This window comes from Vidua chalybeata, chromosome 2, assembly GCF_026979565.1.
Source record: "Vidua chalybeata isolate OUT-0048 chromosome 2, bVidCha1 merged haplotype, whole genome shotgun sequence".
Classification (NCBI taxonomy): Eukaryota; Metazoa; Chordata; class Aves; order Passeriformes; family Viduidae; genus Vidua; species Vidua chalybeata.
The window spans coordinates 112,828,937-112,845,339 of NC_071531.1; the positions used below are offsets into that span (position 1 = coordinate 112,828,937).

Below are 16,403 nucleotides of genomic sequence, written 5' to 3' on the forward strand. Positions count from 1 at the left end.
GCTGAGGTAGGGCACTGAAGGGACAAATTCAAACACTGGGTTTTACTGAGCAGCACAAAGAGTGAAGTAAATTCCAGAATGTGCTGTAAGCTCAGAATAGGGAATTGTACAGCTCAAGTGGGCCAGCCAATCCTAGAGGATGTCTGTCCCAGTGTATGGGCACATCCAATCCTAAAGGAGTGTGGATCTATATGCACATCTCATGTTCATATACAGTTACAACTGTATATATAAAATTCAAGTGGCTGCACATTGTAGAAATAACCAGCTTTTGAGCTGGCAGTTCATAACTACAGCTGCTGAAAGAGTCCTGCTATATTCCACCATGGAGAACTGAAATACTGGAAAAATAACACGTGTTTTTGGAAGGATTCTCTTCAGAATCCTGCTCCTAAGGCTATGCCTGTGCCAGTGCAGTGCCAGGGCTGGGCAGTGGCTCACATCTGCTTTTTTTCCTAATTGCTCACATCTATGATTATTCTGACACAGGATGGATACACAAGGCTGGTTCCTGATAAAATTTTAATTAATTTTTTTATTAATTTTTTTTTTCAATTTTAAGCTTCACTTCTTTAAAGGTATAAAGATTGATATGTTTAAGTGTTTTTGTAAGGTAAAGTTTCAAGCACTTCCACTACACAAGTAAATAACAATGAAAACAAAAAAATCAATAACAACAAAAAAACCCACAAAAAAAAGAAAACATAAAAAAACCCAAACAAACAAACAAAAAAACCCAACATAAAAAAAAGACTGCCAAAGGAAGAACCTCATTAGTTTCTGGATTTCTAGACTCAAACCTGCTCATTCCCCAGTCAGACACTGGTAAGAACAAGCATTTAAAACCACTTTGTGGAGACACCCATCTTCAAAGCCAGGGCACAGATCCTGGTTTATTTAATAGCTCAGACAAAACTTCATTAGCTGATCATGAAGTGCCTGTTTTGAATTTACACATAGGCATCTTATTTGCTTTTAAGTGATTTGAAAATATTAATTTGTGCTGGCTGCACAATGCAATTTGGTACAAAGACCTCAGAGAGCTTTTTCTCCTGGGACTAGTGGATTCACAGAAGCAGAGCTGTGCAGAAACACGAGCAGAGTTTCTGACAGCACTCAGGTCTAGGGTTTTTTTTTTCTCCTTAGATAACAAATTGTGTCCTTACACAGTGCCTGTTGGTGTGGATTTGGTGCTGCACTGAATTGGCTACACCACTTGTGGCTCAGGTGGTAGCTTTGTTGGATCTTACCAAAAATCTCCACAGTTTCGCTCCAATGGGCAGCGTAAAGAATCCCCCAAGACCTTCACCTACAGGTGAAGCTCATGGTCCTGTTCATTGCCATAAATCAAATACTGCCTCACATGGACTAGCACAGTTATGGCAATTCCTACACTTGATGTTATCTAGAGGAATTCTATAATTTGAGATTCCTTGAGGAAAAGAACAAAACACATGGGAATTCATCACGCCTCTTTAGTTTTCCTTAACAGATGCAAAGCTCGGTATGGGCAGTGGGCCTTCCATCAGGAGGGCAGAAAGCCTGAAGTCAAATGACTTTGGGCAGTAAGAGCAGAGGGAAAAAACTGAAACAAGAACAGCAAAAGCAAGACAAATCTTGATGCAACCACATGGACAGTGAAAGCAATTGCCCTTAGTTATTTTGTCATGGAATGAAAAGCTAAAGCTAATCCCCTTAGCTTTCCCACGTGGAAGTGGAATCCAAAACTAATCCTTTTACAGTAGCTATACCACATGAAATGGGGTGTTTAAACAAATCCCCTTAATCATCGTGGCAAGAATCAGGGAGCTAAAGTCAATCCCCTTAGTAGCCTACATGAAAAAGGGAACCAAAGCAATCTCCTTAGTTATGCTACTGTTAATAATGAACTCTATCAAGCCTTTAAATATTTTGATATAAAATTATTAATAGCACTCTTCTGATGTGCCAAGAACCAACAGGAGTATGCAGTAACACCTACAGTACAACATTTCTATTCAATTTTTATGGAATAAAAATTCAGCTGCTCACTACTTCATGACCTATTGATCATAGCCATAATGCAAGAGTACCCATGTATCCATCAGCTGAGAGGGAAAACAAAATGTTGGAGCTCTTCCTTGAGAAAATTAAGAAATTGGGAGTATTCCTCATAGCATGGAAAGCTGATGAAAATTACTAACAGACATGGAGAGAAATCACTGAACAAGGCCATATTGAGCATATCATTACATTATTCAGCTGTTGTGTTTGTTAACTTAAACTATAACTTTTTGCTTTTTTTTACTTCCTCTACAATATGCCCAGCTTTTAACACTACTAGGGAAACCTAAAAGAAACAATTATTGGACTTCTTACAAGACAAAACAAAAGGTCAGGTAGAACACCTGTGCTCTTCAAACACTGTTCTACATCTCAACAGCCCTTTTGATCTTTCACTTTATTTCTGCAAGTCATGTATTATGTTTTAAACTCCTAGGATAGGATTCTTTGGATTAAATACAATAGCAGAGGATTATACTCTTACATCTAAAATACAGTTATAAATTACTATTCATAAATACATTGATTTTATACTGGGTTTCTTTCTATTTTGTTCTCCATGGAATTGTAATTATTAAAAATAATTATGTTTCCTTATTAGCAGCCAATAGACACATATACAAACTATCTATTTTCTGCTTTTTGAAGTAGATTGGTAGGATTATGTGAAAAGTATCCAATTCTGTTAGGACTGCTTACATACATATATAATCCATGTGGTAAAGGCCTCTGTACCCGCCTGGATGCCTTTGCAGGATATTAAATCGGGTGAAAATTACTGTCTGAAGTGTATCTTCTTAAATCTGAAGTTTACAATTCTCTACATTTTGGACTAGCAATTGCTGCACACTTCATTTAGTTAACTGTTCTTCAGAGAGGGGTTTTCAAGCTCAAATGCTGTACCAGAGGTTTGGACATCTACTGGCAGAGAGGGCAAAGCAGAGGAGAATTTCGTCAACAACCACAGTTTCAGTCCAACTGGAGTATTTTTCCCTCACTTGGTGAGAATTCCAGCAGAGCAGAAAAACTATTTGGATGCTTTATTTTCATCCTGGCAATGGTTAAAACTCCCAGTACCCAAAAACATCCCATAATCCTATCATTTAAAGCACCATCAGAACATAAATGATTTACTGCAATTTGCAAAAGGGACTCTGTGTGCCTAAGAACGTAAAAGAGGCTTAGAGAATGCTTCAAGCTTGATAATCGGGTTACTTGTCTGTAATTTTAAAAATTCATTCCATGTATTTAAACATCTGTAAAAGGCTCAAAAGTAAAGTTGGCATGGGTCGGGTTTTTTTTTAGCTTTCTTTTCTGTTAAGTTGAAGTAAAGGCTTCCAATATAAGGTCAGGCTACTGCAAATCCTTAAGAATATATTAATTCTTTTGTTTTTCATTATACATAGGAGATCCACTTTTAGAATATAAATTATTCCTGGCACTAAAACTGATAAAAAGAAAGCAGCAATTTGGTTAGAGTTTCCCTAAATTACTGAACACAGCATCTGAGTAAAAAGCAGCACCTGGTCATGAGACAGTGAAGCATCTTCTGCTGCGGCCAATTTTACCTTCCCTCTTGGGAAAAAAAATATTTTTATGGCTCTGGAACAATTCAGAGAGATTTCTTTTCAGAATACCTAGATATTTATCACCTACTTTAGCATTTATGAGACCATTTCCTAAGCACACAGGAATTTCAAAGGGTATTTCCCAAGAGTTCAGTGCAGCAGTTCTGAAGTCGTTGAAAATACAATGGTTCAGATAAAGAGGTGTTCAGTATGCACCTGGTATTTCCATAAATATTGCTTTTCTTCGACTTCATTTTGTTCTGGCTTTTCCTTGATTTTTTACTGAGGGCAGCACTCAGTTTGTTATTCTTTCTTGCTCCACTTGTCTTCACAGTGAAGGCTGAATTATAACAGAAAATATTATATTTAATTGGGAATATACATATGAGTGAATTTTTTGAGTTTCAAAATATTTGCGTGACAGAAACCGTAAAATTCTGGAATCCAACACTGCTGAAAAGACACCAAACAGAAAATTAAATCAACCATTCTTCTTCCTTCAACCTACTGTGTTTTCCTTCTCAAACAGTTCTCTACAAAGAGAGAAAAAAAAAAAGGCAAGAATGTGTTAATTTTCACTAAATTATACTCTCTTTCTTTTTTTTCTTCCTTACTGCCCTCTTTGGTAAGCCAAAATATTGCAAACTTATGAATGCAAAAGATGAATGTGCAGCCTACACAGACTTAAAAGTTATTTTTTTGTGTGCACAACTAAAAAACTTAAATGTTTACTGTGCTCCACCAGTTAGAATGGTTCTCACACATAAAATAAGAAACACAACAGAAAATAGAAATACTGCTACTGACACTCTTTGCCCTCCTTTGCTATATAATATACAATATACATTGAAAAATAATCAATATATACAATAAATTTTGCCTTTACTGGGAGTATGTATCTACACAAGACTGTTTAAATTAAACAGGAATGGAAAATTAATGCAAAAATCCATGCAACATTACTATCATCAAGTTCAGATTTACCACATAATAACACTAAAAACACAATAAATTGCATTTGGTCGAGCAGTTCAGAGACTGCTTCTAATGCTGTACTATTACAGATTATATATGAGCTGCAAGCATATGGCTGTTCTGCACTGGAGTATACAAATTTGTTTATAATCCTCCTCCATTATATCTGCTTCCCTTTAAGTGGTTTGTAGATTTGTATTTAGCTTTTTTTTTGTTTGGTGGGTTTTTTTTGGTGTTTTTTTTTTTTTTTCCTGGGAGGATGGGTAGTGGTTTTTTTGTTGTTTTTTTGGTTTTTTTGGGGTTTTTTTTTGTGGGTTTTTTTTTTTGTTTTTTTTTTTTTTTTTGTTTTTTTTTTTTTTGGTTTTTTTTTTTTGTTTTGTTTTGTTTTGTTTGTTTTTTTTTTTGGTTTGTTTTGTTGTTTTGTTTTTTTTTGTTTTTGTTTTGTTTTTAATTTATGACGTGTCATTAGGCTAGGAATGTTTTAGACCTGGCAAGTGGCAAGCACCAGTGGGCCCAAAATGTGTTCGCAATATCCAAATAAGAACACAACCATGTATTTAGTCAAGCCTCTGTGAAATCTGCAATTACATGTTCCACACAAAAATAATCAGGATACTGCTCAAGTGTATGTACAAAAAAATTGAGGGTGACAAATACTATCACATTCCAGTGCTTGGCAAATTTTGTGAATTTACCTATTTCTGACGGACCATGCTACCATGACCCTGCATCCATCCAGCAGACTCCAAATTCCCAGCAGAGCTACAGCTATTTCTGTGGCTCCAGGATTTTTGCCATTTTACCAGGAAATACAAACCCAAAAATTTAGACATGCACCAATCTACCTGGACACTGACAGTTTCTGGGACATTCAGTTTTCAAGAGAAGCCTTTATGGTCTAAGAGATGCTCCTAAAAGAAACATGGAAACTGGATTCTCACATGCAAGTTGTCTCATATGAGCAACTGCAACTCCTTTAAGAAAGCTTTCCTAGCCATTTAACTAGATCATGGATATACCTTATTGTTTAATCTCTGCAGATGGAAATCACTCTCAAAAATCTTACCCCTTGATTTAACCTTTTTCCTCAAATAATGACTTGACTGTCAAAAAGTATTCTAAATATGGCATTACAGAGGATGGTATCTGATTATGCCCAAATTACAGCTCAAATACATGACTGCCAATATTTTTTCTTAATGTCATCGCTGTAAATTCCCCATATTGTGTGAAAATCTGATTAGCTTCCTTCCCTTCATCCCTGTTAAATGTTCTGACAGCTAAATCCCTACCTTCTATAAAGTTCTTATTAAAACCACAGCCTCTGTAACACCTCTGAAATTCTGCTGGTGAGCTTTCACAGATGTAACTACATATCTTTACCATAGCTGAACTGCTGTAATAGGGGGAAAAACTTAGACTTTCGGATGCTTCTTTTTTTTTTTTTTTTTTTTTTTTTCTCAAAAAACATCCTCAGTTCTTAGTTAAAACTTTACTTCTTGCTACTTCTGCAACATCTCCCCACACAGCTGCAGTTCTCTGTTCCACAGACTGCTCAGTGTGCCCAGGTGGCCAAGGAGGCCAGTGGCATCCTGGCCTGAAGCAAGGATGTGTGGCCAGCAGGAGCAGGGCAGGGATTGTCCCCCTGTACTCGGCACTGGTGAGGTCACAATTAGAATCTTGTGTCCAGTTTTGGGCCCCTCAGGACAAGGACATTGAGGGGCTGGAGAGTGTCCAGAGAGGGGTATGGAGCTGGGGAAGGGTCTGAAGTGTTGTGAGGGAGCTGGGGGGGTTCAGCCTGGAGAAAAGGAGGCTCAGGAGGGACCTTATCACTCTCTACAACCCCTGAAAGGAGGGGGTAGCCTGGCAGGGCTTGGTCTCTTCTCCCAGGGAACAAGTGGCACGATGAGAGGAAATGGCCTGAAGTTGCACCAGAGGAGGTTTAGATTAGATATTAGGATTTTTTTTTTTTTTTTTTTCATGGAAAAGGTTACCGAGCATTGGAATGTGCTGTTCAGGGATGCAGTTGAGTCCTCAGCCCTGGAGGTGTGTGAAGACAAGTCAATGTGGCACCCATGGACATGGCCTAGTGAGGGACTTGGCAGTGTTAATTTATAGTCAGACTCAGTGATCCAAATCATTTCCAGCCCAAATGACTCTACAATTTGTTTAGAAGAAAAGTGAAAACTTTAAATAGAAGTCTTTTTATGGTATTGCTGTTGTATCCTGGTAAGTTTCACACAACTTGGATTTAATTATGTTTATTTTGTCTCCCTGGGACAGAATTAATTCCTTTCCAGCTGCCCTTTGGTGCTATGTTTATACTGCTGACCAAAACAGTGATGAAAACACACAATTGTTTTATTTAGAAAATAAGTATTAAGTATATAAACTTCCTTACGTTTATAAATACAGTTCAAAGACAGTCTACTTAAGGAAATGAATAGCTAAAAATGTTAAGTATTGTAGAAGAATGTCCCAAGATATATTCCCCCCATCACTTTCTGAGATATTTAAAAGATGAAGGTGAAAGTGAATGCAGCTGCATTGAAAGAAATGTTGGCAGGCCAGCACAGGAAAACATCAGTGCCATCTGTGACAAACAGTACCAAGCCATTCAAAACTCTTGTTACCATAAACTACAGAAATGTCTCCTAATTAGCTAAGAATCAACTAAAAAAATAGATTGTTGATAAATGCATTTACTGTAAAACAATTATTTTAACAGAGAGGGTAATATAAACAGTCTGGTAGGGAAAAAACATCAGTACTATAACAAGATTAGTCTCAAAAATTCATAACACAGGAAGAATATTAATACTGTATATTAGTGACTGTTATTAAAAAATATATTTTAATCCCCTATAGAAACAAGATATTAAAACCAGAATTATTTCCCTGGATAGATCAATAGGTAAATTACCAATTGACAAGGAAACTGTTCAAATAATTGTGGAAACTAAAGCAGTTTCATCACTCACAGAGTTGTCAAATAATTTAGAGGACTTCTAGAAGGTTCTTTACTGCTGAGGCCATACATTGTGTCTGCAATGACAAGTCAAGATAGCTTTTATAAGTCTTTTCCACAGGTAAATGTCTCACAGCTTTGTGCTGTGAGTCACCTTGCCCTCCTTTTAAACTGATTTTTGGAGTGGCTACACACAAGTTGGGCTTATTCAGGCTGGAGAAGAGAAGGCTGTGGAGGGACTTTACAGCCCCTTCCAGTGCCACAAGAGAGCTGGAGAGGGACTTTTCCCAAGGGCATGGAGTGATAGGATGAGAGCTAATGGCTCTAAACGGAAAGAGAGGAGGTCTAGATTGGATATTGGGAAGAAATTCTTTCCTGTGAGGGTGGGGAGGCCCTGGCACAGGTTGCCCAGAAAAGCTGTGGCTGCCTCTTCCCTGGAAGTGTTCAAGGGCAGACTGGATGCTCTGAGGTTTGAGCAGTGTGGTCCTGTGGCCTCCTGCCCACGGCAGGGAGTTCAAACTGGACAATCTTTGAGCTTCATTCCAACCCAAACCATTTTATGATTCTATGGCAGAAGTGTATCAGGACTGGGCAGGCCCTTATGGCAACAGTCCCCAAACCATAGCTTCTGAGCAAACTTTGCTCACAGCATTGTGTTGCAATGATTAATGCAATAGGAAATAAATATTTTTTTTTTTTTAAGTTATGTTGAAGACAGAAGGAAAATACCTCACCAACTGCAGTTAATAAGGTACCTTATTTTATTAGTATTACTGCTAATGTGTAAAGGAAAGTTGTGGACCACTGCATTTCAGCTGGACTTTGAGATTTTTTTCATTTCTTTCCTAGTTCCTAACTGTGTCCCCAAGGTCAGCAAACTGACTTTGGTTAGAATGCTGCATTTTACTTCACATGCACTTGAGCACTTGAGACTGCCCACCAGCTACCATTCACATCCTCTTCTGAAACACATGAACTTCTCTCTTCCATTTTTTGTACCAATCAAAAAACCCCAAACCTCTGTTCTATATTTTCAAGGTTATGAAGTGACAGTTTGGTGAGCAAAGATCTCCTTTCATAGTGCATGCTTTTTCATAAATCAATCGGTCATTTTGAACTATAGCCCAAAGAACAGAGGAAGTATCAGATGTGTCCATTATTAAGGTAGAAATTTTAGACAGCCCATCACTAAGAAGCTAAACTGGAATTCAATCAACAAAAGTTGATGCCATTGACCTCAGAGATATTAATGTTTTATGCTGCATTTTTGTAGCTCTAAGCACTGAATTTATGACCTGTTCAAAATACAAGGAAAAAAATCTGACACACAAATAAAACACATTTGTAAGAAAAAAATATTGCATTCTCATGCTTCAGGAAGAATGCACAAATAACTGGGAAGAAAATTTAAAGACAAAATCACACATTGCATTCCCAAGACATAGATAACACAGTTATCTTTGCAGCTCAATGATGACCAAAACTGCTGAAAACTTAAAAATGTTATGTCATGAATCTACTATAAATAAAAGGTTTGGGAGGCAAAGGTTAAGGTTCTGCAAGTTCCAAAAGAACCTCCTGATTTTTTTATCCCACTTCACCCTAGCCTGATAGTTTAAAATCTCTGAGGCATACTCAATATTACCCAAATCCCAAGCATTATTATTTCAGTTGCTCTTCAATTTAATGAAAACATTCCTTGTGACTGACTGTGCCAGTAAATTAATGACTTCTGCTAATGTCACAGGCTCAGGAAAACCCATCATCTCATCCTCCTAACATTAAAAATGTTCAGCAGAGCAGTAATCATATGTCAGTGACATTTTTCTTACACACATAAACACTACACAAACACTTTTAAATAAAAGGTTTGATTAAAGTAACACATTAGATTTCAATAGTATCTGAACAAAAATTTCTTTCAGAAAACACCAACAATTCAAAATCTGTCACTCTCCTTCAGGAAACAAGAAAATCCTATTGAGCCCATCATGGGACAAACCAGATTCTTATCTCTGCAGTGATAATCTCAATCACACCAATGATTGTGCCATATTCTGGATTATATCAGGATACAAGAGTAACTCAGATGAGGTAGCACTGTGGATATAAATCACCATCCCTGGAAGTGTTCAAAAAGTCTGTGACTGTGGCATTTGGGGACGTGGTGAACACGGTGGTCTTGGGTTAACAGTTGGACTCAGTGATCTGAAAGGTCTTTTCATAATGATTCTATGATAATGATTCTATTTACAATGATTCATATCATTCATAAATGATTCTATGATTTTATGCTACAAACCATTTTCCTGCCTTGTATTTACTCTAGCTCCTTTTGTTTTTTCAAACCACTTTGTACATTTTTGGGAAATATTTTAATAATTGAATCCCAGGTTCTTACTGAAATGTAAACTCCTTTATGTATTCTATTAAGTGCTACTAGTTCTTAATATACAGCAGTGGTCCTAAGACACTCAAAACCCTCATGAGGCTGCAATACTATTGTTTAGGGTATGTATGATGAACCAAAAAATACATGTTATAATAGCTGTGTTTTAAATTAACTTGGAGCACACATGTTTTTGTGTTTGTATACTGTGGCTAAAGCTTTTAAGAATTTACACAATAACTGCAATTATATCTTGTGTGCTTTCCAAGTGTACTGCGCACTTCAGTGGAGCTCATCCCAGTGCTCAAGCAAAACATTCCTCACTGGATTTTTCTCATCACGGTAGATGACAGTCCTTACTTTTTGCTAGAGCAAAAATTCATTTCTCATTGTGGTGTATGACTGTATTTACTTTGTCTGGGATTTTTAAAGGAAACAAAACTTTCAGAATTATAACCCAGATTGCGTGAGACTGCATACAAAATGTAAAACACAGAAGTATCTGTGAGAGATGGAAATTATGCCTAGGAATACAAAGCAAAAGAGTAATCCATAAAGTTGAAAACAGGCTGAGATTAAGAAATGTCATATGGCTTGAAATCCCCGAAGGCAAAGACACAGAAGGCATTTTATAAAAATGGATTATTAAGGTGCTGAGGGTAGACAGTTTCTACTTCCTTCTGGAACAGAACATGGCAAATAAAATGACTGAAAATGGAACAAGATATTACTCTCAGGAAAAGAGTATTTTCTGAGCTCATTTCAGAGAAGCAAATAATTATATGCTTCATACACAAGAATCAAGAGATAATGCAAGCTAGTATAAAAATAAGTGATACACAGTATGTACAGTGACATCAGAAATACAAGTTGATGCAGAACATGTTAAATGCTCCAGAATAGTGCATCTTTGAAAGTGAAACTCCAAATGCCCCTGATACTCTGTGACATGCATTAGCTGGGTGGAAAGAAAAAAAAAAAAACAGGTTCTGAAAGTGCAGCCACTGGCAAAGAACTGATGGTTGAACTCTAGAGAGCAAAAATGTTGTTCTACCCCATGCTCACTGTCCCCAAGAACAACAGACACTATTAATTCTTTCATTTTTCTGATTTAGGTAATCTAATGCCATATTATCAGATGCTAAAGTCCATACTTCTGCTCAGTTAAACCATAAGATTTTTGTTCCAATTTGCAAAACAGACAATTATTTTTCCTTTTATTTCACAAAAAAAAAAAAAAAAAGAAGAAAAAAAAAAATAAAATAGAAGAAGGAATTGTAACACATTTCTCCAGCACAGGATTTTTTTTTATATGAAACTTTATGATTTAAAACAGTTACAATTGGATTTAAATTAAGATGGATATTTAGCACTCAGAAAAGCAAGAGAAGAACATAACAATGTGTATTCTTGTCATTCTTGCATCTGTAATTTCTACTCACAACACAGGCAGCTCCAGTCCCAAGAACAACTAAAATCTTCCAGATAAGTCTGTATTTCAAGAATATCCACCCAGGTATGAGAGACATTTACTTCCAGAGTTTCAGAATGCCAAAATCCAGACCAAAAAAACAAAAATAGTGACAGACTTACCCCATTTAAGGGAAATGTTTTCCATCCTAGTTCTCCGAGGGCAGTTGTAGTATCAAGTAACACAACTGAAAATGGAAAAAGAAATTGTGTTTGTGGTATTGCTTGGATTAGACACAGCAAAGTATTAAAACAGAAAGGACTGAACTTGCCATGTTAGCCAGGTTTATTTGGGCTTTCATGGCTTACATTTCTTACCCAAAAAAGCCTCAAAACTCATAAAAAACCCTAAATCTTTTGTAGAAATAATTGCCAAATCACAGACCACTGCTGATATTTAACCACTAAAAGATGCCTGATCAAACATGCACATTCCTGCAATCCCTTGCCTGGAAATCTGGAAAGTCTGTAGCATTAAAGCTAATAAAATACACAGTTTCAAAAGTAAGATTTTTTTAATGAAACCCATAAACTTCCCAGACATAAAATTATACAATTTACAAACTGAGAACATAGAAAGACAAACAACTTCAGTTTCTCTCTTGGATGGAGCATCACAGTGTTAATATCAGCTGCATATATTTTGCATCACTTCTCTCATATTCATGTTCAGTTTTTTGATATAGGATAGGATGTGCATTATCGCATATTACAAAATGTTTCTGCATTATTTTAATGTTAAATTACATTAACTTCCTTTTTCGCTTCCATTCACTGATGCTAAAGAAAATACATGTAGCACATGAGACATTTTACCCACAGGTACTACCACCCTCTAATGGAATTGTTTCATCCGACCCTCTAAGTTCAGAAATCTATATTAGGATTTAAACACAAAATTAAGTGTTATACAGGGCAGTTTATTGTAATTATTGAGTTAGTGTGTTTTGATTGCTGAGTTCCTCCTTACAGCCCACTAATTCCAGTTCTTCTTTGAATGGTTAAACGATGGAGAAAAATAATTAAGCAGTTAATTTGAAACATGACCCCACTGTCCACACATTTGTGGGGTTTATATTGCTGTGTGCTATCTTCTACCTCTTGTCTGTCCAAATAATCAAGGTACAGCTACCTATATAATGTGTTCTATTTAATATTTATATAATATTATATATATAATATATTCATTATATATATAATATAATATCTATATAATGTGTTTCTAGAAAGCAGTACAGCAGCAGCAGAAGCCAGGGCATGTTCTTCTGCCTTATGGAAAAGGCACCTTGGCATGGACACTGAACTTGGAAGCTTATTAGAGGGAACCTGACCCAGCATCTTCCCTTCTCTTTTGTACTAGTGACACTTAGAGCACCTCTGTGTTTGAATGGATGGTGACTTTTAACCTGAAACTGAAGTTTGCTGTCTCGTCGACAGCCTTACAGGCAAGTAAAAAGCTCAGCATAAACCACATAAAAGCTCAATGGTTTATGTGAAGAAATAATGACATTTTTAAAATATATTCAACAAAGGGGAGGATTCTGCTCTCCACCTCTTCACCACTTCACTGTATGAAGCTTTGTGAATAATACGAGTATAAATTAGTAACTTTTTACAATCCCTATTTTACTTTTACTTAAAAAAAAGGATCACTATCCTCATTGAGACTACTGCTGTCTTCCACTTGCTTAAAAAGCTGTGATTTACAGCTGTCATAGTATTTTCTATTTATGTCAGGCTACCATGCTCTTGTGGAAGAGTCAAAAAAAGCATCTTCTCACTTGACATTTGATGCATCTTTTTCCCATGTAAAACTTTTAAGTAGATTATAACTAGGGATCTGTTAACTCCAAAAAAAAAAAAAAAGAAAAAAAAGAAAAAAAAAGAAAGAACCAAACACCACAAAACCAAAAAAAAAAAAAAAACACCTGGGTTAACACATTTCTTTTTCATAGAGAGAATGAGAGTATTTCAGTTAATCTTAAGTGTTTGTTTTCTTTCCATCTCTCCCCCCATCCTCTCTCCACCCAGAAATCATGGACTATTTATTATGTCCTTTGTTTCCAGCTGCGTTTCAAGTTATATCTTGCTCTTTGTAAAGTGCTATTCTTACAGACCTGCAGGCAGAAATAAAACTTTCTATGAGCAGCATTAATTAGGGTGTGAAGTATCATTTCAGTTTTGCAATTTTTGTGGTAGCAAGACCACAATTTAATAAACATCATCCAGGTATTCAAAATTAATACTTCTGTGGAACAAGACCCAAAATACAGAAAGGAAAACTAATTCATTTCTTCAGTGGAGCCTGAATTAATTAATTCCTTGCCTGAATTAATCAAGTACTACTTGAAGGCTCAAAGCTATACATTAAAAAAATTAAAAACTAGAGTAAATTCATCACTGAAAGTATATTAAGTTTAGATTTAGTTGAGTCATGATCTAATAATATTCCTCATATACATTTACCAAACATCCCTAATGACTAATTGAGTTTTGTTAAAATACAATTTTTGATACATTTGACATACCAAGGCTCTTGAATGCTCACATATTCTCACCTGTAGCTACCAAATCTGTAAGAACTGGAAAATTCAAACCAATTGGGGAATTCTCCAAATGGAGAACTCAAACCACCAAACAGCTGTTAACCAGAACTACAATGGTATCACCTTCAGAGTCAGAAATAAAAATCATAACAATGAAAAGACTGTCTTTCTAACAGGACTTGTATTACAAGACATAAAATAATTATCAGTCAAAAATGTGCAAATACTGAAATATCAAGTAAACCTTATGTTTGCGCCGAAGAAACACAAACTCCAGCGAAGCTGTGGATTCAAGAGAGTCTGCTATTCAACTGAGGACACAGATAAAGCAATAAAATCCTCGAGCACTTCAGAGGTTTGGAGATATCTACATGCTAGACTTCAGTGTGGGACAGAGACACCCAAGCTAACTTTAAACGAGGTGATTAAGAAGCAGCCTATCCCCAGCAGCACAGACCTGATGGCAGACAAATCTGCACTGCCAAGGCGCTTCCAACTCACAGCTCTTATGGCAGAAAATCCCTCTGCCAAAGAGCTCCAGGCTAAGAGGAATGCCAGTAGGTAAACATCTGAATTATACACAGGAGTGGAGGCTCCCCCTCTGCCTGCAGGATAGGGAAAGTTTCAGAAGAACTGGAAATTCTATGCAAAGAGACTAAAAAAAAGATGGTGGGCACTACTCCTGCGATGCTTATATTGAGAAAATTCCCTAAAAAGCTAATGGAATCACAAAGTGATATTTATTGACCTTTGTCCCTACATTTACTTATTTATGCTCCTTTGTATGCCATAAAATGCTCAATTTTTCTTAAAAAAAAATGAAAAGTGTCCATTATGGACAAGCCATTAGCTGCCAGCATAAACAGAAGTGTGTCCAGAACTACTGCAGTTAATATTTTATGGGAAAAGCTCTGAGTACACTGGTTGAGACTCAGCAATGTTATTGACATTTGTGACATCCAACCTCCACTTTTAGCAGGCACTTTTCTGAGGTGATGGCTCTTAAACTTGCACAGTGAACAAGAGTTTAGGTCTGCCAGTACAAAGTCATGTCACAATTCAAAATGAACTCAAAGACCCTTTAAAAAAAAAACTCTTTGGATAAAAAGAACTCAGATTTAGCACTTGAATGTCCTTTCTTGAATAACTGAACTGGGGATACTAACACTTGCATAATAATATACAGACTTGAACATACATCTGCAAGCCTATTGTTTAATTACCTGCACATTTCATTCATTCACAGAAGTGTTTAGCTTTTTATTCCAGCACCTACTTTAATATATATTATTATTACTCATTATGTCATATTGGGCTTCAGTTTCCTTTTTTCTGGACATTATCTTACACTGCTATTATTAGACTTTACAACTGAAATTAATCTTTTCAGAGGTTTTAGCTGGTCCCAAGGAAACTGTTTTACCTAAAATTATGACAAGCAGAGCTCCGAGGACTGACAGGGTGGAATTTTAATTTTCACTCCAAAATACTCTTCTAAAGATGAACTCTGCAATCCTGTCTGTACAACCAAGTAAAAAAGCCTTCCAAACATTCATTTGGCTAGTTTCTTTTCTTCTTTTGTTTACACATCTCCAGACAGGGTATGTGTGAATTAACACAATTAATACAGGATTTTGGCCAACTTCATGGAATCACAGCCTGATATTGGATCACCCAGTCTGATCTGCTCATTTTAAACATTTCACTGTTACCTCTAGAGTGGGTAAGTTTAAGATTTGCAAGGAAAGCAAAGCAATACACAGACATCAATTTCTGAAGACAGCACTAATGACTCAGGAACATCTCTTCTGTACAGCGTAAAAGATAAAAAAAAAAAAAAAAAAAAACCAAACTGAAAGTTTCAGTATCTTCCAGCAAGGTAGGGAGACATTACAGGTGATCCCCAGAAATGGGCAAATCTGGCACCTTTTTTTCTCCCTGAGAACATTATTATTGACTGCAAAGTTTATATTTATAAGGCAAACAGAGAGAGCTTTTGAAGTCTCTCACTTCCAGCCCTCAAGAGAGTTGTTGCTGTCTTCTGAAGTGTCTATACTTTCTTTCAGGATTTATGTTTTTTTTTTTTTTTTTTCATTTTTAGGAAGAGGATCACATGCAGTATTCTGAAATCATTCCTTTTAACAGTATGTATTACGAGTCCTGGTTATTTTTATATCCTGTTTAGATAGCCAGGGTCACATTAGCCTGTTTTTTTTTGCTGCAGCATTGCACTCATAGGCTGCTACTACTCTACAAGATCACTGTCCTATACAGATTCACTCCTTTTCATAATTTTTTTTTTTTTTCAGTTTGGGTTAAATTTTTGCTCTTGAATGTACAAAGATCCATTGGTTTAAACTAAAACAAATTTCATTTGCAAGGGCTGACTTTTACTAAGTGATAAAGGCTCCTACCTGTCTGCACATTCTCCTTTTTTCTTTACT

General features: G+C 36.3%; 1 protein-coding gene across 2 annotated transcripts in view; it reads right to left on the reverse strand.

Annotated features, from left to right (window-relative positions):
* EPHA6 (EPH receptor A6) overlaps nucleotides 1-16,403 on the reverse strand; it is a 368,662-nt gene that overhangs the window by 329,925 nt on the left and 22,334 nt on the right. For both annotated transcript variants that reach the window (XM_053934140.1, XM_053934139.1), the window contains exon 2: nucleotides 11,537-11,601. In XM_053934140.1, the coding sequence (XP_053790115.1) occupies nucleotides 11,537-11,601 (65 nt within the window). The remainder of the gene's footprint in view (nucleotides 1-11,536; nucleotides 11,602-16,403) is intronic.